Below are 24,124 nucleotides of genomic sequence, written 5' to 3'. Positions count from 1 at the left end.
GAAAATTTGAAGTTTACATGGTAACAGTGCCGATGGTTAGAAGACTGGTTCATATGTTTAAAGTCTCTAAAATACTCTACAGCTACTACAACTTTTACCATCAACACATTTATCATGCAAGGTGCCAGAGAGTCTTTGTATGATTTCAAACTAATCTCAATAACATGCTCTCTTCTGCAGCCCCTTCCAATTAATCAGGGTAGATTTTACATGTTTTTATGTCTGGGTTATGTACAGACAAATACATCATGACCACTCCTTTTTGTTTTTTTTCCTTGTAAGACTTAAATTATAGGAAGTACAGATGCTCTGATTGTTGATCTAACACTCCCAGTATGCCAGCATTTTCTTTCACATTTGACCATGAAATCAGATCAGAGTTTGTCAAACATGTCATTCTCTCCTATAAAAAATCTAATCTGATTCAGCAGCGAAATATATCAAACCCCAGCATATAAGTGATTGGACATAACAGAGCAACACTGGTAGCTGACATCTATTGACAGATACTGATGTTAAACCAATGCATCTGTGCATCCCTAACTAAAGGTGAACTTGTGCTGTTTCACAATCTCAATTTCAAAAATGTAGGAGTGCTCTGTAAAATGTAATATTTTATCCACAATAAAACATAAACATATCAAAGCAAAAGGCTGGAAAAGTAAATGGCACTAATGGAAAACAGCTGGAGGAGCATTTTGCAACTAATTAGGTTGATTGGCAACAAGTCAGTGACATGACTGGGTATAAAAAGAACAATTTAGAGAGGCAGAGTCTTTCAGAAGTAGAGATGGGTAGAGGTTCACCAGTCATAAAGTTGTCTAAAAACGAACAATTTCTGAAAACTTTCCTCAATGTAAAAGTGTGAAGACTCTGAAAATTGTACTATCTGGTACCTACAGTACAAAAAGATTCAAAGAACCTGGAGAATTCTGTGTGCAAGGGACAAGGCTGAAGGTCAATATTGGATGTTCTGGATCTCACACTGCCTTAAAAACAGGCATCAGAAACATTTCCAAAATCACTGTCTGACCATTTGGCCATGCCATACACAAATGCATGTTGAAGCTATATCATGCAAAGAAGAAGTTATACATGAAGACAATCCAGAAAGACCTCCTAATGAGCCAAAGGTCATTAAAATGAATTGAGGATAAATGGAAAACTGTTCTGTGGTCAGACAAATCAAAATTTGAAATTCTCTTTAGAAACAACTTATGCCATGTCCTGCAGACAAAGAGGAGAGGGACTATCTGGCTTGTTGTCGGCTTGCATAAATACCAGATTATCTGTAAAGGCACTATCAATGCTTAAAAGTAGATGGAGGTTTTAGAGAAACATATGCTCCCATCCAGACAATGTCTCTCTCAGGGAAAGCCTTGCATATTTCAGCAAGACAATGCTAAAGCACATACTGGATCCATCACAACAGCATGGCTTTTCAGTAGAAGTTCTACATCAAACAAGAATGGGTCAAAATTCCTCTATAAAACTCCAGTAACTGGTCTCCTCACTTCCCAGACTGTTGTTAAAAGAAGAGAGGATATTACGTAATGGTAACCTTGGCCCTGTCCCTACTTTTTTGAGACGTGTTGCTACCGTCAAATTGAGTGAATATTTTTCATGAAATGGGAAAATGTCTAAGCTTCAACATCTGGTATGTTGTCTATGTTCTATTGTAAATAAGACATGGGTTTATGAGATTTGCAAATCCATGAATTATGTTTTTGCAGTGTCCCAACTTTTTTGGAATTGGTGTATTAAAATGGCATACTGAACCAACAAACTCTGATTAAGTATTCTTATATTTAGATGACAGAACCAGCAGGCCTTTCTGTAATATTTCCATACATGAATAAATCAAACTCTCAGATGTTACATAAATACTAAATACTGAATGAAAATGCTTCTCTGGTAGAGACTTAGCAAAAAAAAAAAAACATAAATATTTTGTGTTCAGTTTCACCAAGTACATAAAAAGTATTGTCTTAAAAATTAAATACAGTTTATTTAAAAGTCAAAGTAACAATCTAGACGTCTTGTAAGTTTAAAATAGCTCAACCCTTCTCTCTGTTTCACTCTACAACTTTCAATTTTATCCCTCCGCCTCCCGGAGGTCCAAAACGTCCCTTGCGTCATGACGTCACAATCACACCCGGAGATCCCGCCTCCAGGCACGTCACTTTCTCGTTTCTGCAGTTGTTCTGTCAGCGGAATCGTTTACGCTGAATTGCACTTGAACTGGGGTTAAAAACACTCAAAGATGACCGCTCGGGTGAGTTAAGCGAACAGTAACGTTTTTAAACACGAACTGCACTAACAGAATACTCTCAATACTAAAACTAACGTGAAGTTAACGGACTAGACGCTATTTTTTTACACGTAAAGTGAGCCAACACAGCACTAGCCTGTGTGGCAGAATGAGATGTCATTCAAAACTTCGTAGGAAGCCCGGAAGTAGAATGGAGTATCTTATGACCAGTCAGTCTGTTGCTAAATACGAGTGCTATAGTCGATATACATTAGCTAATGTTTGTTACAGCTGTAGTATTTTGTCCACGTAGTCGCCAAACCGTATTTCTGTTAGTGTTACCGACTTCTAAATGAAGTAAGGCCAGGGTTTAAAGATGCAGCAACGACTTTTAAATCAATGATAGCTGTTAAGACTTAAGGAAGGAAGTGCATCAGCATTAAATGGGCTGAAACAAGACGAGCATCCAGATAGATGAGTCCGATGATGAATGTTCAGTTATATAAGTGGCCTTTTGAAGCAGCTGCAGTATAAACAGAGTGTCACTGTGTTTGTGTTTGTCACTATTTTTCACTGGCTTTTCCATGAATCAAACTTTTCATTTGCAGTGAAGTGAAAAGCAGTGGCAACACAAAGAGGAATTAAAAGGACACTGGCATTGTGGTTTATATGATAAGAAATATACCAAACCACCTCTGATAAATAGAAAACAACTGCAGGGAGACAGTGAGTTGAATAAGTTAGTTTAATTGCATGGTTTTTATGATAAGAAGGTTGATTAACATAAATAAATGACTTATTTTCATGACTATTTGAGGAAAACAGGGGAATGCATGTAAAATTTGACACTGAGCATCACTATAGCTTTAATGAGAAATTAATATTTCAAAGTATTGCTGTACCATTAACCTAATTGCAATTGCATGGCAATGTCAGGCTGTACGATTACATAATATCATAAAAGACTGCGGTTATTTTTGTATTAAGTAGTGCTTGAAAGGTGTGGAAAAATGGCTACAGAAAGGCCTTTAAGTTTACAGAAGTGCAGCTATTGCACTTTGCAGAAGAGCCTTTATTTTCAAAAGAGAAAAAATGTCTAGTTTTTGGAAAATATGAAGTTATTTTCAAAGCATGAAGGGATGTAAGGGATTTCTACTGCAGATATGTACAACAGATAAAACGGCTGCAAATACAGGCTGAAATTTTCTGCTTAAACCAATACAGCCACTAGCCACTTTCTTGTAATGCTTGCTACTGCTGGGTTGGACCCCTTTTCCCTTCAGAACTGCCTTAATTCTTCATGGCATAGTTTCAACAAGGTGTCGGAAACATTCCTCAGAGATGCTGGTCCATATTGGCATGATAGCATCATGCAGCAGCTATCATCCGAGTCTCTCGTTCCTCCACATTCTAAAGGTGCTCTACTGGATTGAGGTCTGTTGACTGTGGAGGCCACTGTGAACTCACTGTTATGTTCAGGAAACTGGTTGGTACACTGTGGTCATAAAGGAATGAACATGATCAGCAACAGTACTCAGGTTGGCTGTGGTGTTTAAATGCTGCTCAGTTAATACTGAGGGGTCCAAAGAGTGCCAAGAAAATATCCCCCACACCGTTACATCTCCAGCAGCCTGAACCGTTGATACAAGGCAGGATGGATCACACTTTCGTTTTGTGTATGCGAAATTCTGACGCTACCATCTTAATGTCACATTCAGTTCAGTTCAACTTTATTTGTATAGCACATTTTATACAGGTGTAAACTCAATGTGCTTTACAGAAGATTAAAGACAAACAGAAAAGCATTCAACAATTCAAGCAAATTGCCCCCCCCCCCCCCCACACACACACACACACACACACGTACAGTACAAGTCATGTGTACTCCTTAGAGTACACAGGCAAAATGCTAATATGTTGTACTTTATCTAACTGTCAAAAGGCATAAGAGAAAAGCAGTGTTTTCAGACCACTCTTAAAGGAACTTAAAGTGTCTACCGGCCTCAGGTCGATTGGCAGCTTATTCCACAGAACAGCACCATAGTGGCTAAATGCACCTTAACCTGATTAGCATTTTACTTTAGGCACATTTAGAAGGCCCATACCTGAAGATCTGAGTGACCTGGTTAGGTGATAGTGAGTGAGCATGTCAGAAATGTGCTGGGGTACCATACCATTCAGTGATTTATAAACAAGAAGTAGCACTTCAAAATCTGACCAGGCAACGTTTTTCCAATCTTCTATTGTCCAATTTTGCTGAGCCTCTGTGAATTGTAGCCTCAGTTTCCTGTTCTTAGCTGACAGGAGTGACACCGGTGTGGTCTTCTGCTGCTGAAGCCCATCTGCTTCAAAGTTTGACACTCGTTTCCCTTTTACAGACCGTTCTCTGTAAACCTAGAGATGGTTGTGCATGAAAATCCCGGTTCTGAAACACTCAGACCAGCCTGTCTGGCACCTACAACAACACCACGTTCAAAGTCACTTAAATCCCCTTTCTGTCTCATTCTGATGCCTGGTTTGAACTTCAGCTAGTCGTCTTGATGCCTTAATGCAAAGAGCTGCTACCATGTGATTGGCTGATCAGCCATTTGTGTTAAGAAGCAATTGTGCAGGTGTACCTAATAAAGTGGGAGGTAAGAGTATATACAAATATTAAAGATAATAAATGCTGTTTCCCATATAATGGCAAACATATCATGCATCTCTAGTAGAAAGTATTGCAAAGGCAAAAAAAACTGTAGTTTTGTAGTAGTGTTGCTGTTTTAGTAACCTTTTACTATTCATTTTACTCTACGTTCATGGGTCTAGCACCAAATCACTAAGTCAAATTAACTGCGCGTGTAAATGTCCTTGGCAATGAAATCTGATTCTGATGAAGTGGTAGATTTCTTACTGTGGCCAATAAATAGCTTTTTGTTTTTTTTTTTTCAAATTTAGTCTACATTTCCCCAAACTTCTTTATTATAGACTTGACATGTAATTTCTATTTAAAGAACTGCCATCATGATGGCATTAAAATGAATATTAAAATATCAGCAAATCAGAAAATGTAAAAAATCAAACATCTCTTTTTATAATCTGTAGGGTGGCTAAGATTAAACTCCATGTACAAGCACTTGACATTAAGTGTTAAGCCGCACCAGGGAGCTCAGTGTAGTCTTTAAAGCCAACTCCATGGCAACATGCATGTAATGTTGGGATTGTGGGATTGGTCTGTGTGCTGGGGGAAAAGCCTCGAGAGTGCTGACCTCCACAAACTGTCTTTTTCTTTATGTTTTCAACTGTAAAATCTGCAAATTATTACCCAGAATACTGCAGCTCACAGCATTCAAGCAGTGACAGTGTCTATTTTTTATTCCAACTTTTTTTTTTTTATCATAAAAAGTGAATCATCCTGTTGCCAGAAGCAGAGGAAAAAACACTTTTAGAGGACTATAAAAGCAGCCTTGAAGATCGTACTTTTCAAAGAGCCCACATCATTTAGAAAGTTCAAATGCCTGTAACTTCCTCGAAGGAGTCATTGTTTGGTTTTCTTTTTTATCTCCTGTCAGGTTATGCAAGCGGCGAAATGCCCAACGGACGAACTGTCGCTGACCAACTGTGCCGTCATCAATGACAAGGAGCAACAGCTCGAACAGTGAGTGGGACTTCCTCTGACACACGTAACCCTTCATCATACTGCAGGGATGGTGTCATGACAGGAAGTAGAGGTGTGGGATGTTCGTTCATTGAGGGAATAAACGTGTAAACTGGATGTGTGGGATTCACTTGTGTCAGCATACATTAGCGAGTGTTTGACTTTTATTGTCTACAGTAAAAGAGAAAGAAAAGTAGCATATTGTTTGCATAGACAGATGCCCTCAGCAGAAATGCATTTGTATATTTTAACTCTGTTTTCCTGTGATAATTTCTGTTTTTTTTCTCGAGATCTTACTGTACTTATTTCAAAACCCAGGGTTGCACAAGCAAAAAAAACAAAACAAAAAAAAAACAATAGGCTCAACTTCCCTGATTATACCCTATGGACAGTGGAAGACTGGCATGTTGTGGTGTGGCTTATGAATGTGACCACACTCTTGTTTTGATTTCAAGGTTGCCAGAAATTATCCTGTTATCATGAGAAAACTTTTTCACAACTTCTTTTGATCAGCTGAGGGCCAGCTGATCCGAATTATCACCTCCCAGCTCCCACAGCCAATCACAGCTCTTTCTCTCAACACGGCGGTGTATTTTAAATATGACGTCCCTCTCACCAATCCCTGCTTGCATTAACGCTCATGCACCACGCTGCTGCTGCTGACAGTGTTTCACCTCCTCCACCCCAGCCTCCTCCTTTATAGCAGCAAGCTTGTTGCATCCTCAGGTTCAGATTCATGCTAATATGGATTAATTGCTTTTGAACTAATTTTGTTGTATTTAATACCCATTGTCATTAATGTATCTTCCTATATGGGTTTTTTTAGCTATGTGTTTCCTGGAAAATCAAAGCATGCTGCTTGACTAAACCAGGGAGCATATTTGGAGCAGAGCCTCCTCTGCCAAGTAGAACTGCATGTCTATTTTGCAGCAAACTGGTTGAATGTATGACGAGAGTGTCCCTGTCTGAAACTGCACATTGTGGACTTTGCTGAGTGCTGTAAAAACGTAGGATGAAAGTTTAAACTCTTTCCTTATGACTCAAAAGTAGTCTTATCATTGCACCTATAATTCAGATTTTATGGTAAATAAATTGTAAGGATGTATGTTTGCTTTGTTCTACCATGGTTCAGACAGGTTTTCTGCTCGCACCTTAAGCTGGTGTGTTGTTGCTTTATACCCTCAAGTTACTGGAGTAAATCACCCACTACCAACTAAAGGCAGAGTTATACTGCAGATTATAAATATAGCAGTTGCTACTGAATTGCTGAAATTAAAGTGGATCTTTTTAAACTGTATTTTCTCCTAATTTTGCACTGATTTAAACATGCAAAGTTAATCCAGGAGTCCTTTCATGAACACTTATTTATTGGGGAATTTGTCTGAGCATTGTCTGCTATGGTACTCTGCTGCATTTTTATAACTTAATTCAGCTCCTTTTAAGGATCTGCAAAGTGTTTTGACATTTGAGCAGAGACATGTAGGAACAAACAGAAGAACCCATCACTTCTAACCCTTAGAGTTCTGGGTATACTGATGATAGTGAAGTTATAGCCCACTCTGCTGGACAAGCAAGCTGCTTACACCAGTTTGTAAATACGCTTTTTCTGCATTGTTCTCTAAACATATCTATCATTTTGCATTTAAAGAAGATTAACATTGTGCTAATATCACACCAAACAATCTACCAGTGGACACACTGAAGGGATTCTTGTAGTCAAATATCCAGATAAACCAGTGCTCAGTCCTTTTGAACATCCACAACATCCAGGAAACAATGACTATTCTTTTGAATTTGCTTGCAGCCTATAAATCTTGGAGATTTATTGTGACATTTAAAGGTCTATTACTGCAGCATCTGCTAGTTATACTGTCTGTGGTTTGAAGTATTTGACTAAGTTATCCTAGCTGCAGGATGCAAAGCTATTTAAGAAAAAATGGCATTATGTAAACTTCTCTTTTATCCTTTTTGAGTTCCTTTATGATGCCTGATTTGATGATTAGTGGTCAGTAATTACCTTTGTTGATGACTACTGAGCTTAATATGCTCATTAGCTTTTTATTTCTCTAATATTTTTTTAATTTTCTTTGTATTTTTCTGTCTTTTATTACACATTTCTCCCCACTCTGTGTTTTTTATTGCTCTTGCATTTTGTTGCATGTGCTGACTGTTTATATTTTTCTAAATATCTGAGTCCATGGTAGATTAGCAGTGAATGAAAGACATGATTCTAATTTGGCTCAGCATAAATCATGTTCTCCTGAAATGATCTGTTTGGCTTAAACAAGGAGAGAAATATGAACATTTCCATTTTGAAATCTCTTTAAGGGAACTGGTTTTATGGTTTCATAACACAACAATACTCAGTTCTATCGACACCTAATTCTCTCTCTTCTCTTGCTGTTTTTTCTCTTGCAGACATGTGAGCGTGCGCAATGCAGGCCACAAGTTTGTGTTCACCTTGAAGACACATCCCACTGTTAACTCTGGGTCCATCGCCTTCAGCCTGCCACAGGTAGCTTTCAATATTTTAGTGTGAAATCTCTGCCTCCATATGTTCTCACTGATCACTGTGTCTCTTGATAATCCCTGCACTGCTGCTGAACTGTTTCCTGCATATGACATGAACAGGGATTGATTTTGTAATACAAAATAGATGAAAATGTTCAAGAACTGTGTCCTTCAGAGTTTGCCTTAAGTTCTAAGTAATCCTAATAAAAAATAACACCATAACCAAGCTAATATTTCCATGTTTTACTCATTGAGTAGATGATAACTGATTTTTTTCCTTTGCAAAGCAACATGTGTGGTTATAAACTTTAGCAGATTTTTCTCCTTGAAAGTTTGGGCTCTCTGCATGGACCTCTTTGTTTGTCTCAATCTGTCTGTCACTGCTTTTTTCCTTTTCTTACCTTGCCTGTCTCTGCCTGCTCTTCCTTCGTCTATAAACTTGGCAGCCTCAATGGCACACAGGTACTACTGGAACCTCCTCAAAATGGTCTTATTTTACCACAAAAGTCATTAAATATAGTCTATAAAGGACCAACTTTATTGTCACATTTTGCTGTCATTCAAAAAAATGTAAAATGTTTTGACATTGCATCTAAAGGAACCCCCTTGAAATGAGCTGCTGCATCTCAATGGGCTTTCCTTCAATAAATTCAAATTCTTAGTTGTGCATTTCAATGTGAAGAAGTGTAGTAAAATAAGACCATGCTGCAGAGGATGGTTGCATAAATGTCTCTCACATGTAAAGTGTTATTCTGAAGTGTTGCTGTTCTGTGATAAAAATGTCATTTTACATTTATTGAAGCCTAAATGGTCACCAGTAGATTGAAAATATCTTTCCTATGTTACAGAGAAAATGGGCTGGTCTCTCGATTGGACAAGAGGTTGAAGGTAACGTTTATGTTATAAGCATAAGACTTTTTAACTGATGATGTTTCAGTTTTTTCTAGTTTTTCTAGGTAAGGCAGTGAATATACATAGGAAAGAGCAACATATCAGGCATTTTGTCAATAATAGTTGTCAAAAATTAAAATATATAGTTTTAAATAAGTCCTAAAGGGAGGTCAAAGTTTGTATTTGGGTAAATAAATTGATTAGATTATGGTTAGAACTTTTTACCAAAAGTGTTCAGTGCCTATAAAAAAGTGCTCACCCCCTTGGATGTTGATATCATCAAGCAATAAAAACATTTATGTCAAAGTTAAAACAGATTTCTACAAAGTAATGTCGGTTAAACTGGAATAAGTGATTGCATACATATTCACTCCCCTTTAAGTCAGTATTTAGTAGAGTCACCTTTGGCTGTAAACACAGCTTGGAGTCTGTGTGGATAGGTCTCAACTGGTTTGCACATTAGGACTTTGCAATTTGAAGTCCAGACATAAATTCTCTATTGGATTGAGGTCTGAACTTTGACCTGGCCACTCCACACTGTGTTGTCTTTAATCCATTTCTGTGTAGCTTTCTCTGTATGCTTCAGGTCATTGACTTACTTGTAAATAAACCTTCTCCAAAGCCATAGTTCTCTTGCATACTGAATCAGACTTTCCTATATTTTGCCACATTTGTTTTACCCTCTACATTTACAAGCCTTACAGTGCTGGCTGCTGCTGAGAAGCATCCCCACAGCATGATGCTGCCACCACCATGCTTCACAGTGGGGATGGTGAGTTTGTGGTGGTGTGCAGGGTTTGGTGTCTGCCAAACAGAGCATCTTGTGTGATAGTACCATTTTGGTGTCAAAGGACCGAAGAACTTTTGGTGAACACTAGTTGGATTTAATCTGAGTTTTCCCTCTCGAGTCTCCTTCTTACACAGTTACTCAGTTTGTGAGGACGGCCTGATCTAGGCAGATTTACACATGTGCCATATTCCTTTCATTTCTTGATGATGGATTTAACTGAACTCCAGGGGATGTTCAGTGCCTTGGAAATTTTTTCAAATCCACCCCTGACTTGTTCTTTTCAATAATATTTCTCAGAGTTGATTGGAGTGTTCTTTTGTCTTCATGGTGTAATGGTAGCCAGGAATACTGAAAAACAATCACTTGAGACACATTCACTGCACTCAGGTTAGTTCCCATGCACTAAGAGACTTCTCACACCAATAAGATTGAACCTCTGTTGAATTAGGTCACTCACTTTAAAAGGGGCGAATATTTACACAATCATTAATTTTACATTACATATTTTTATTTAATTGCCATTAATTTGCATACATTTGTTTTCACTTTGACATTTAAGATTTAAAAAGTTCTTGTTAAAAAAAAGCAAAATTATATTGACAGTGGTTGATTTTTAAAATAAATTAAAGGGAAAAACATCCGTGGGGGTGAATACTTTATATAGGCACTGAATATACAGTAAGCAAGCAGTGCTGCATGTGCTTTTAACTTTTTATGATGCTACCATTAATTCACCTGTACCATTAAAGTACCTGGCAGTCTCTCTCTTTTTACTGACGTCCCTTTAAGCTGCAGACACCTGCAGCTGAGATGTAATCGCCTTTAGCAAAATATGTAACCTTCAGATTTTAAAGGATTCATGCATCTTACATACGTCTGACATTAAAGGCCGCAGTGTGAAGGCTTCAGGGATTCAGCTTTTATGTAGGTGGCATGATGGGTGCAAGAGACATGGCTTTCTGTGCTCACTGAGAGACAGTATGACAGTGTCGATGGGTGGCGTCACTGCACATCTGGCTCCCAGTCTGGCCGTCATCCAGAGAAAGAAAAAAGCCGCTCTTTGATAAAATATCTCGCCCATCTCCCTCAGGCCAAGTGATGGCCAGAATGATGCGTGCTATTATGATTCTGTCCTCGTATCAGGAGAGAAAAGAAGGGATGAAAATATAATCCAACCAGTGACAGTGTGAATAAGCCTCATGATGCTTTAATCTTTCTTCACATCCTGTTGAATAATGGAAAGAAGCTATGACTCTTTTAATATTTGATCAAAGAAAGAACTTTTGTTTTTTTTCTAAACCAGAAACATCAAATAAATGTCCATAATAGAGCAGCATTACCCTGGTAGCTGTGACAGAGATAATATGGCACTAGTGTGGGTGTAATTTTCCTAATTACATATCAGCAGTGGAAAAATCAGCCAGGTCTGATTTCCATAATGAGAAGATACCTGCAGGTGAAACCATGCAGGTGATCTGAATAGTAAGAGGATGCAATAAATCAGATCCAATCTATAAAACCACTATTTTGTTTATCATGTTTAGGGGAAAAAGAATGAACAGTTAATTATAACAGACTACTGATTGATATAGATATTACTGCATATGTACTAATTATCTGACCGCCTACTGTTAAACCTTTTCTGGCCTCTTATGCCTTTATTTATAAAGGAGGACAATAGATAGAGTCAGAATCAGGGCAAAGAGAACGGGGTAATGACACGTGGGAAAGGAGCCAGAGGGTGAGCGTCTCAAAAAAGTAGGGACGCGGCCATGTTTACCACTGTATAGCATCCCTTTTAACAACAGTCTGTAAACGCCTGGGAAGTGAGGAGACCAGTTGCTGGAGTTCTGGGGAGGAATGTTGTCCCAGTCTTGTTAGATGTAGGAAAATAGCTGCCCAACAAGTTTTCTTTGACAGAATTTTAGTTTTATGAAGTTTATTATGTTTTAGCATTGCAAGGCTGAAATATTCAAGGCTGGGAGCATATGCTGCTCTCAATCCTCTATCTACTTTCAGGATTGATAGTGCCTTTCCAGATGTGTAAGCTGCCCACACCATATACCAGGGGTCATCAACTACATTTGTACAAGGGCAAGATTTTTTTCTTGGTGGATACTTTGGGGCCGGATTTTCAAATCAACTTAAATTCAGAGACATTTTGAACTAATACGTACTAACGTACTAACGTACTTTTAAAATACTTTATTTGATTTCAAATGCATGCCATTTATAGCCTCTAGATCAGTCCCTATACCATAGCCAGCCACAAGGAGGCGATTGAGATAGTTTCGCTGAATATCTCCAGGGCTGTTATGTACTCTATTATTGAGTTCAATGCTATGAAGGTGTGCCCTGATTGGAGAAAAACCTGTGCAAAAAAAGTGTATTTAGAGTTGAGGTCAAAAGAAAACCATAATTTTCATTACGAATGAACTCAAAATATGTGTTTATTATTTTTCATATTTGCTAACAAAGAGTGACAGGTGGATTTCTGTAAATCTCAGTTGATTTGTTTTTTTTTAGATGAAATGACTCCACTGTGTTGGACTTAAGGATGACTTTTTTACTCCATAACTGGCAAAATATAATAAAAGCAGCTTTAACTCAAGGGAACACGAAATGTGCTTGTTTGGTCTGTTTGTTGGTAACATGACTCTGCAGAGGAAACCATCCTGTTAGAAATAATTCCATCTATGAGAGATGCTTTGACTAAACTTTCAGTCTTTATTTTTCCCTCTTTTAGTAACAAACTACAAGTTTGACAAGAACAAACAGCTCATAGGCACCATAACGGTGGAAATCGACTTTCTGCAGAAGAAAACTGCGGACAGCAACCCGTACAACTCTGACAACATGGCCAGTGAGTTCCTCCAGCGCTTCAACAACCAGGCCTTCAGCGTGGGGCAGCAGGTGATTCTAACATCTCAATTTTACTGCATTTATTATATCTTTACTTGTTCCAATCCTTAAAGCTTACAGAGTTTTTCTCCCCTAACTTTATTTTGCTTTTTATCCATTCCAGCTGGGGTTTAGTTTCAGTGAGAAGCTGTTTGGTTTGGTGATTAAAGACATTGAAGCAATGGACCCCAACATCCTGAAGGGAACACACAACTCTGGAAAGAAACAGAAGGTACTTCATAATAATCTGTGTATTGAGATGTATATTAAAGACCATTTTGATGATATTGAGAGTTGAACCTTTTGTTCATGTAAAGAGATGCTTCATATTGTAGCAGAATGAGTTTTTTTTTGTGTTGTGAACATGTTTTGTGCTTCTTTTGTTCAGATTGAGATCGGTTTGTTGCTGCCAAACAGTCAGGTCATCTTTGAGAAGTCTGAAACATCGTCCATAACCCTGATCGGTGGGTGCTCATAAGAAAAAGCTGTTACAGCCATCATTGTGAAAGCACTTTTTCTTTTCTTTTTTACAATCTTCTGCTTAAAATTGGTACTAATTATTAATTTTAGCTGGATATTTTGAAGTCCAATGCCCATTTTACAGTTAAAAATGTTTTAAACTGTCATGCATTTTTTAAAACGCACCATGATTTGTACGCCTACTTAAAGATAGAAGTATTTCTTTACATTCCCTGCCTGTTGCACAGCTCTATTAAACCACAAGGGGGCGCACTTTACACATGTTTCTTAGCTTGGTGCATCAATATTTGAGCACAGCTGTGCCAATGACCAACTGACTGTCTCTACAGCTTCAAAATGAGGTTTTTAAGTTAGAAAAATTTAATTTAAATTTAAAGAAAAGGAAGAAGCAAGGCTTTAGACAGGGCTTCCTTAATTCTCTGTGTAAATTTTTACTGCAAACATTTATTCAAGACTCTCCAGCATTCTTTATGCCAGCCATTAAAGTCAAAACAATAAAGAAAACTGCTGCATGAATAAGTAGACTCAAATGCTTCTTAAGATGATAATCAAGCAAATAATTTGACATTTTTTTAAATTTCTGACCCCTCTAGGGAAGTCAAAGACCCGTGAGTCCCGTCAGTCCATCATCAGCCCGGACTGGAACTTTGAGCGGATGGGTATCGGCGGCCTTGACAAAGAGTTTTCTGACATTTTCCGCAGAGCCTTCGCTTCCAGAGTCTTCCCTCCAGATATAGTAGAACAGATGGGTGAGTTTCCCTCTCTCTCCTCATCTTTTTATCACTTATTCATTTGTTTGTTCCCGTTTCTCACTTTAGATAAAGTCTAAGACTTTTTAGAGTCGAGAGAACATTTTGAGTGTTTAGAAGTACTTTAAATAGGTCTTAAGTTTAAGAGCAAATAACCCTTGAATCTGTGTGATTGGTCAATCTCTAGTCCTTGCGGGGTCAGTTGCACAAGATTCATAGTCAGTTTTTATGATCTTTGGGTGCTGAAAATCCAGATTGCAACTCAGAAACTGCTGTATTTATAACTTGAGCTGCGCAAACGACACATCAGTCACTGTTTGAAGCACAGCTGATGTTGGAGTGGCCTCAGAATTATGCAGTAAGTGTTCCTAAAGTTGGTAAAAAATTGTAATCATTGACTTTTCATCAGCTTGTTTGATAACCTTTAAAGGTATTATAGATTACTTTGCATGGGCATCAACCAGCAGTTCTGACCTTTAAGAGCTCAGCCACTTCCTCTTTTGAATTCAGCTATAAGAGGATTTTTTTTTTCTGTGCAAATATCTGCTTATTTTAACTCAGGGTTTATGCCCTCTCTCTGAAATTTTATTTGCATGCTTCCCTGAGATGAAAATATTAAGTGTAGGGAACTTTTGAGTGTCCAGAAGCAACTTTCTTTTACATGGATTTACTGCAGAAATAAGGGTGCTAAATGATAGTGGCAGATTACTTAAGTGGAATAATTTGGATTATTTTTCTTCCCAAAATAGCCGCGAAGTCTTACAGTGGCTATAAAACATCTATTACTAGTGGCAGTGAGACAAAAATATAAAGTTACAGAACTTTTTCCACAATATATGTAACTTCTAACATTCACACTTCAATTAAAACAACTCAAATATGGTAAGATAACACAAATTCATACTATTTTGAGAGGGAATTCTGGCATTTCAGCAACATTACAATGATAATGATAATACAACTTCTATATACAACTAACATTCTGTTCAGTTAATGCCAACTTAAGTGACATGATACACTTAATAAAGTCTTATGTGCACAGTAGAGGTATAACATGAACATGGGACAGTGCAAAAATGTTCCAACAAGAATGTAACCTCAGCTTGGCAAAATTTCCCCACTCCTCCTTTCAGAGGTGCAAAGAATCTTTTTCATTGCGAGGACATTTCCTGTGCACAGCACTCTTCAGGTCAGCAGATTTTCAGCAGGATTTGACCTGGACTCTAGCTGGACCAGTCCAAACTTTTATCTTCTTCTGCTGAAGTGGTTATTTCTTAGATGTGGATGTATGCTTGGGGTGAATAACACACTTAAAGGTGAAATTCCTGTCTATCTTCAGCTTTCTAGCAGAAGCCTAAAGGTTATATATTCTATTTTATTTTTTGCCCAAAGTGACTGCTATTGGGGACTTTTAATAATTCCCTCCACTTTGACTAAGAACTGAGCTTCACTTGAAGAAAATAGCCCCAAACCATGATCCTGCCCTCACCATGCTTCACCGTCTGGAGGGCTGTGTAGGAGGTGACCTCCAAATCTGAGATTTTGAGCGCTTTTGTGAGGAAGAGTTGGGAGCTTTTATCAAATCAGGATACATTAGGATGAATGACGCCTATTCCGAAAAAATAAATGCAGCAATAAAATCAGAAGGTGCTTTAATGAAGTTTTAATGTAGGAATGCATTTATTTATGCTGCCTGTTTTAATAATTTGTTTTTTGTTTTCCCCCTGGTAGATTTTGGTTGTTTTTCTATGGAGTTGTATGTGTTGTAGGTTACATTAAAGGTGGGAGAAGTTCTTTAATTATATATTTTGACCCTTTTTTGACATCACAAAAAAGTGGGATTTTAATAGGGGTGTGTCAGGATTCCTGCAGATCCTTAAAATGTCTTCAAAAGCCTTATTTTTACCAGGGAATAGTCTTAAATTTTAGCAGGAACTTTGACTTAGACTTGTCCTTATTCAGTCTTTGTTTTCCATCTAAATTATTTGATATTAATCCTTATTTTTTGAGTATGTGCTTGTTGCATATGTTATGATAAATATCACTATACCATATATTGATAGAAAAGAAACACTTAATGTGCAAGAAATCCTCAAATGTGGGTGTTTGTGACATTTCATTAAAAGTGCATTAAACCAGATAATTCAGTTCTGTCTGCTGCACCAAGAAATCTCACATGCCTTTCATTTTTTACTGTTTGCTGCACAAAATGTGATTGTATTAATTTCTATGAGCTTAGGTCTCGAAAAGGGTCTTAAAAAAGTCTTAGATTAGGGTGTTAAAAGTATATAGGTACCCTGATGTGTATTTTCTGTATTTTCCCTCCCTAAGCAGCTCTGTCTGTTTGTTTTGTTTTATTCCTTCCTGATGAAGGTTAATCTAGGGTCTGCTCTCTACCAAGTTTACAGTGCGGGTCATTTAGTGGCCTTTTGCACCTGTTTAATGACATTTAGCCCAGACTAATTGCGAGGCCTCTGATAACCATCTGAGCTGCCATTTGGACGCGCTGAAGGAAAAGCAGTCGAGATGACAGGTGGGGGAGGAGGGGCAAGGAGAAGTTTTGTTGTTTTTGGGGGAGAAAGCTCTGAAGCTTCTGTCTGTCTCGGGGAGCAAAGGGGAGATGAGGTGAAACTTTGAAAACTTTTACTCCGACAGCTCCTCTCTGTCAGCACCTGCTCTCCCCACTCCCCACGCCAGCCAATTACAGCTTCACCTTTTAGCTGGATGCTCTATCAGGGCACGCCATCTCATTACAGCAGCCAGCTGGCCACAGCCAAAGGCCGACTCCTGCGCACAAGCAGCCGGATAAAGGTCAGCTTGCACGCTGCTGGACGCTGCCACAGGCCCTGGGAGCTGTGGGTATCTGGGGGTGTCAATGCGTGCTGTGTTTGCCAGGCTTAGAGCTCTTTACGGCGGGACTCATAGGCCTGGGAGCGAGGATTAGCACAGATGTGACTGTGTGGGAGGAAAAGGGAGGGAGAGATTTGTGTGAGTCACAAAGAAGAATACCTGATGGCTTTCATTAAAATGAGCTGCTGTCCTGAGCAAAGTGACTCATCATCGTAATCTGACAGCTGTGAGAGATCTATTAATGAGCACGGCGGGGCTCACGCAGGGATTTTATTGTTTGTTCTGGATGAAAGATACCAATTCACCTGCTAATCCTCAAAAGTATGGGTTTCTTTTTTTCATACTTTTATTTTTTATTGTCCCACAGTATACTGTCAAAGCAAATACAAATGAAAAGAGCAGGAAACTTATACATAAACTTAACTGTGCTTAACATTAGGGGTCAACCAGTCATTAATTTTGCCTGTTATTGGGGCCAGTAATGGACATTTGGCTAATCTTCACAGTCCCCCTAGTTCCCTGCCCACAACACTTTCTTTGCTAGTTATCACAAGTAATCACAGTATTTATCTTTAGCAATTAAAAAGGACATTGTCAGCTCATGTAGTTCCAGGTATTACAATAATCTGAAATGAAGTGTGTTCAGGGAGTATTCAGACCCCCTTTGCTTTTGTCATTTTTTAAGTTGCAGCCTGATGCTACAATAAAAAAATATATCATTTTTGTTCTCATTAATCTGCCCTCAGTACCCCATCATGTCAAAGTGAAACATAATTTCAAAAATTTTTGCAGATTTAAAAAAAAAAAGAAAAAAAAAAGTATTCAGACAGTATTCACTCAGGCTCCTCCCATTTCTCTGGATCTTTGCTGAGATGTTTCTACACCTTTGTTGGAGTCCATCTTTGGTAAATTAAACTGATTTGACATGATTTGGAAAGGCACACATCTCTCAATGGAAGGCCTTACAGCTGACAGTGCATATCAGAGGAGAAACCAAGCCATGAGGTCAAATGAACTGCCCTCAGAGCTCAGAGACAGGGGTGTAGCTATTTCAGCTCTATTCCTCTGAGTTGAACATTTTTACTTTAACCCTTTCATTCCTAGAGGCCCCATATCTGGGGCTAGCTCTCCTCTGAGGAAAACCTTTAAAAGGTGGTCTCAAAGTCCACAGACAGAGTCCTGTCACACACCGGTTGAGGCCCACAGATCACAGCAAACTAACAAGCACAACATTTTCCACCTAAAACAAAAAAAAAACAACACTCAAACCACAACTAGTAGAATGAAAAGATGTCAAAAACTACAGTTCCTCTAAATGCAGTACTTTACTGCAAACAAGACACCCTCAATACTTTAACAATGATTGATGCCAGTGACAAAGGAGATATTTACTCTAGAAGTGTAAAAATTTTTAGGCAGAAAAAAATCAGTTATGCTATTTTCCATCTTTATTTACTCAGTCTGAGTAACTTCTCAGCCCTCCATCAGAGAAGTCCTGATTTAAGTGACTTTGAGCGAGCTTTGATTGTTGTTGGTCCTGCAGGCTTCTATGTTGTTTACTCCAAATTCTGACCCCATCATTCGAATGTGGCGGCAGAAATCGAGACTCCTCAGACTAGATGAATTTTTCCAGTCTTCTATTTACCAATGATGGTGATCCCTGTGAATTTTACCCTCAGTTTCCTGTTTTAGCTGACAGGAAAGACACCCAGTGTGTTATTCTGCTGCTGTAGCTTGTCTACGTCAGGGTTTGGCATACATTCAAAGAGCGAGTGGTTACTTGAGTGGTTATTGCCTTTCTGTCAGCTCAAATCAGTCTGGGGACTCTCTTGTGACCTCCACCATTAACAAGGCATTTTGGCCCAGATAACTGAAGCTCACTAGATATTTTGGACTTTTCTCTGTAAACTCGAGATGGTTGTGCAGGAAAATCAAAGTACATTAGACCATACCAGTTTGCATCAACAACCACTGCATGTTTAAAGTCACTTAAATCACTTTTTTATAATATGCTTTTCATGATTTCTCAGAGCCCAAAGGATAACTACAGCTACTTAGTGAGCTACTAAATCATAAGAGTCCTTTATTGAAGTTTTAAGTGATATATGAACTTTAAAACATGTTAAACCGGTGCTGTGTGTGAGCCTCTTGCTGAATAAATGAACAGCCTGTTCTCAGTTTACCTCCTCTCTCTCTGGTCCTGCATGTGTATCTGTCTCCAGGCTGTAAGCATGTGAAGGGAATCCTGCTCTACGGACCCCCAGGCTGTGGTAAAACCCTGATGGCACGACAGATTGGCAAGATGCTCAAAGCCCGCGAGCCAAAGATCGTCAACGGCCCAGAGATCCTCAACAAGTACGTGGGAGAGTCTGAGGCCAACATCAGGAAGCTGTTTGCAGACGCAGAGGATGAGCAGAAGAGGGTGAGTGAGGGGACGCGTTGTGGTTTATTTCTCTGGTGACAGAAAATAATGCTCTGACTTTATCGCAGCACATTAGAAACTGCAGAGAGGTAGAGCTTGGAGCAGAGATGAATGAGTTTGTTTTACCCGTAACACTGAACTCACTTTCTCCACATCAGATAAAAAACATCTCAGTGAGTCTGTTCTCATGAATCAGTGTTCTCTCATTACACAGATCTAATCTGTGAAAACATAAAAACTCATTTCTGCAGGAGCGGAGAGATCTGCCCTTTAGCAGGACGGAGCTGTAATAACTTTTAGTTCTGAAGCGACAGTTAGTTTGCATTGTGAGACACCAGCGTCGAGGCTCACTCCTCACCACCTAATGAGGGGCCGGGCTGCCATTGACCTCCTATTAGACCTCTCCAAACACGCACTCACAATCAGAGTCCAGTGTGTATTAAGGACGGCTCCACACCTGCTTTAAATGCTAAGGCTCAGACTGACAGCGTTGGAGATGGAGGGATAACCCCCCACCCTGCGGCTCGCTCACTTTTTCCCATCCGTCTCTCTGCTGAGGGTCAGTGCGGATCCTCAGGTCAGGATGAAGATGAGGGAGTGGTGTCTTTATCGTCCTGTTGAGCTAGAGTCTTAGAACGAAACCAGAAGAAGAAAATATTCAGGGTTTTATAGGATGGATTCAATTATTCGTGGAGTATTCTGGCGCTCTAACTTTTCCAGTTATTGTATTATTATCTTTGATACACTGTTTGTGCTGCCAGTCAATCAAAAATATTGATCATGATGAATTAAAGGCTCTATAATGGATTAATCCTATTAACTGCATCAATAATGTTAGAATGAGTGCTAGGCAGTTAATCAGATTTCAATTTTCAGTTACTATTGAGCTTCCCACAATCATGAAAAATAAATTATTGAGATAAATTCTCTACTGTACCATGCACAGATCTGGCAAAAGAGCAGAGAAACAAGACAGACAGGAAGCAATTTGTTTAACAAAAAAGGTAAAATGACCTCGGTCATTTGGTTTAAGGAGTTAGTCCTGGAACAATGCACAGTAAATTGCAGATTTTTCACCAGGCACTTGCTGCCCCTAAAGGCATTAAGACTGTTCAATTAACTAAAATAAAATAACAAATGCAGATGTAAAATCCGTGGGCAGTGGTGCTAATAATAATAATAACTAGAAAAGCACTCGGAGAGCGCAGACCTCCGCCATTAGCCCTATCTCCTAATTGTACAGAATCCTTTAAAAAATTTGGGTCGTGAAGCTGCTCTCACTGGGTCATGAAGCAGTACCAAGAAAAAGTATCAAGGACAGCGTTACACAACCCTGCTCAACCAGAGTCAAATTATTGAATAATGCCTTTGCAAGAGCAGCAATGTAAGTCGGGAAAAGTGGCAAAAACTTATTAAAGTGGCAATAAAAATAAGTTAATTGGGCAAATAATGGTCAAAAAGAGGCATAAAGGGCCAAAATTGGAGTGTCAAAATATGGCAGAAAGTGACACAAATGGATAAGAAGTTACCTAAAATGAGCTACAGGTGGCAAAAAATGCCCAAAAAACAGCAAAAACATGGCAAAGATACAAGTGTAAAAGTGACTCAAATGGGCAAAAATGTGGGAAAAGTGGTCAAAAAGCAGGAAAGAATGCTGGAAACTATGGTATTTAATGGTAAAACAGCTTGAATGGGCGAAAAGTGGCAGAAAAATGGCAAAAAAAAAAGGAAAAAATTGTAAATAGCAGGATAAAAGAGGCAAAAATCTGGTGGCAAAAATGGGATAGAAGTAGTAAAAAATGGGTAAAAAGTGGCAAAGAAATGGCAAATGTGGGCTTAAAACAGTGGAAATGGATTAGAAGTGGCAAAAAAAGGACAAAAGAAATGCAAATAAGGGCGATGGAAATACACAGACAAAATTTTAAAGGTTCAAAATTAAATGTTGGGATTCAAACCGATAAATATGACTTGCAATGGATAATTTCTGAGGTCGTAGTTTCCCATTTTAAAGGTTTTCTGGGGGAATATTGTCTCAGATTAAGGCATAAAAGAGCCACAAATCATCACAAAAGAGCCACATGTGGCCAAACGATGAGTATGCCTGATCTAGGATATTAATAAGTTCTGCTCTGTCCTACTGGACAAGGAGTAAATTCCAGTTGTTTTCTTGCATTTTGGACTTATTCACACACTTATCACGGATAGGAATATTTCCAAAACAGCTGTTTTTCCCATGAGAATGTCTTCATTTTTTCAGATCCTTTAAAAGAACAACCAAAAGCTACATTATCATTGTAAAACAGACTGAAACTGCATGTTTGCATGCTTTTTCTCCTGAAGTTTTGCCTATTTTTTAGTAATACATTTTGCTCAATCTAGGGTCCAAACTGCCAAATTTGTCATTAAATGAATTTTATTGCTTGAACATCTTTTGAAATGTGGGTCAGGATTTTCTCAGTGTAAAGCTGTTGAGAACCACGGCTTTAGACTCTAGATTTTTAAGAATTCATCTGAGGCTAATATACCTTTGTTTATAAAAGAAAGTGAATAGTAGGGGAAAACTGGGAGAGAGCGTGGGAAACGAAAGGAGCAGAGGGTCAAAGTTGAACCAAGCTTGGCGCCTGGAGGACAGCAGCTTCCGTACTTGGGGGTGCAAACTTACTGGGAGGCCAACTGTTGCCTCATAGGCTAAATAATTAATTATGAAACTCAGAGAGATTTACTAATGATAATTAAATACAAATAATAAATCAGGATGTGTTACTGGTGCCAGTGTGTGGTTTCGGGAGACTGTTATCACCATAACATAAACAGAATCACACTCCAGTGATCATACAATAAGACCTCTAAAAGCACAGAAAACTCCTTTAACTTTTTTGCTCATGTTAGTTTGGGTACTACTCCTGAAGATGTATCCTGAATGCCTTAGCAAAGACCACAAAAACGCTTGCCATTTTTGTTTTTGTTAAATACAGTTACTTCTAACCACCATCAGCTTTGAAAACTTCAATTCCATGCTAAAACATGCTGTTTCATGCAAGGCTAAAGGGAGACGTTAACTTCTCCCTGTCCTCTCCTCTTCTCTCTGCTGATCAGCTGGGTGCTAACAGCGGCCTTCACATCATCATATTCGATGAGATCGATGCAATCTGTAAACAGCGTGGCAGCATGGCGGGCAGCACAGGCGTCCATGACACCGTCGTCAACCAGCTTCTGTCCAAGATTGACGGGGTGGAGCAGCTCAACAACATCCTGGTCATTGGTAATCACACTTTCTCCTTCTGTTTGCTCGAAGTTACACACTTGCAGACTCTCCGGTATCAGCCCTGAACATCTGCACATCATCTGTCTCTCCTCTCCATCTGTCCCCCCTCAGGTATGACCAACAGGCCTGACCTGATAGACGAGGCCTTGTTGAGACCGGGAAGACTGGAGGTGAAGATGGAGATAGGTGAGAAGGTTTATCACAAAGGTTCATCTTAGCTGCCTGGAAAGGAAATAAACTCTATTAGTGCACCTTTACTTCCTCAGAATTAGCTAATTTTCCAGGGTTAAAAATTCAGTAACTAAAAATGAATAAGAAGACATAACATTTAAATTTGCTGACATTTAAAGTCCTTTCTGTCTTTAGGGTTACCGGATGAAAAGGGAAGAATTCAGATCCTCAACATCCACACAGCAAAGATGCGTCAGTACGACCTGCTCTCCTCTGACGTGGACATCAAGGAGCTCGCAGTGGAGACGAAGAACTACAGCGGTGCTGAGTTGGAGGGTCTGGTCAGAGCTGCACAGTCCACCGCCATGAACAGACACATCAAGGTCAGAGTCTTTGAGAAACATTGATCGTATTTTCCTACTCATGTTGTTTGCTCTTTCTGACTGGAGTGGAGGAGATCTGCTGTGAAGGACTTTTGTTTTAACAGAGAGAATATGACAATAAGAATATTTAAGAAGAAAATAAGGGGCTGCAGGGCGGTGCAGGGGTTAGCACTGTTGCTTCACAGCAAGAAGGCTCCTGGATCTCTTTCCGGTCAGGGCCTTTCTGTGTGGAGTTTGCATGTTCTCCCCGGGTACTCTGGCTTCCTCCCACCACCAAAAAAAAAAAAAAAGCTCATTAGGTGAATTGAATTGGTGACTCTAAATTGGCCATAATTGTGAATGTGACATGCCAGGTTGTCTTTCTCTCTGTGTCAGCTCTGCGATTGACTGGCAACCAGTCCAGGGTTTACCCCCCCAGTGTCAGCTTGGATAGGCTCCAGCCCCCCCACAACCCCCAATGGGATAAGGGGTATAGAAAATGGATGGATGGAAGAAGAAAATAAGCATCACAGTCACTCTGGGTGAAATATTTGGTGATAGACTTGCAAATTTCTGTCGAGCAAATAGCTGGAGCAGCTGAAGTTACAAAAGTGATCTTGTAAAATACCCTTATCTCTGTGGAAGCCCACAGTGGACATATATCCTTTACCGTGATACATTTTTTAGATTTATTTATTATTTTTGTTTATTTATTATTATTAGTCTTGTTATTATTATTATTTTATTTTATTTTTATGATTTATTTTTATTATCATTATTATTATTTTTATTTCTTCTTATTTTTTAAATATTATTTTATTTTCTCAAAACCTTGTTCTTTCAC

General features: G+C 38.9%; 1 protein-coding gene across 1 annotated transcript in view; it reads left to right on the top strand.

Annotated features, from left to right (window-relative positions):
• The first annotated feature begins 2,163 nt into the window (after positions 1-2,163).
• Positions 2,164-24,124, top strand: part of LOC121528091 (vesicle-fusing ATPase-like) — a 42,137-nt gene continuing 20,176 nt past the window's right edge. Inside the window, exons 1-12 of the mRNA XM_041815244.1 lie at positions 2,164-2,275; positions 5,803-5,888; positions 8,307-8,403; positions 9,248-9,287; positions 12,827-12,993; positions 13,106-13,213; positions 13,370-13,445; positions 14,055-14,210; positions 19,283-19,482; positions 22,579-22,744; positions 22,859-22,933; positions 23,114-23,301. Of these exons, the coding sequence (XP_041671178.1) occupies positions 2,264-2,275; positions 5,803-5,888; positions 8,307-8,403; positions 9,248-9,287; positions 12,827-12,993; positions 13,106-13,213; positions 13,370-13,445; positions 14,055-14,210; positions 19,283-19,482; positions 22,579-22,744; positions 22,859-22,933; positions 23,114-23,301 (1,371 nt within the window). The 5' untranslated portion in view covers positions 2,164-2,263. The remainder of the gene's footprint in view (positions 2,276-5,802; positions 5,889-8,306; positions 8,404-9,247; positions 9,288-12,826; positions 12,994-13,105; positions 13,214-13,369; positions 13,446-14,054; positions 14,211-19,282; positions 19,483-22,578; positions 22,745-22,858; positions 22,934-23,113; positions 23,302-24,124) is intronic.

The sequence above is a fragment of the Cheilinus undulatus genome, linkage group 20 (assembly GCF_018320785.1).
Source record: "Cheilinus undulatus linkage group 20, ASM1832078v1, whole genome shotgun sequence".
Lineage (NCBI taxonomy): Eukaryota > Metazoa > Chordata > Actinopteri > Labriformes > Labridae > Cheilinus > Cheilinus undulatus.
Note: the sequence above shows the minus strand (reverse complement) of the source record. Positions and strands in the feature narration are given on the sequence as shown.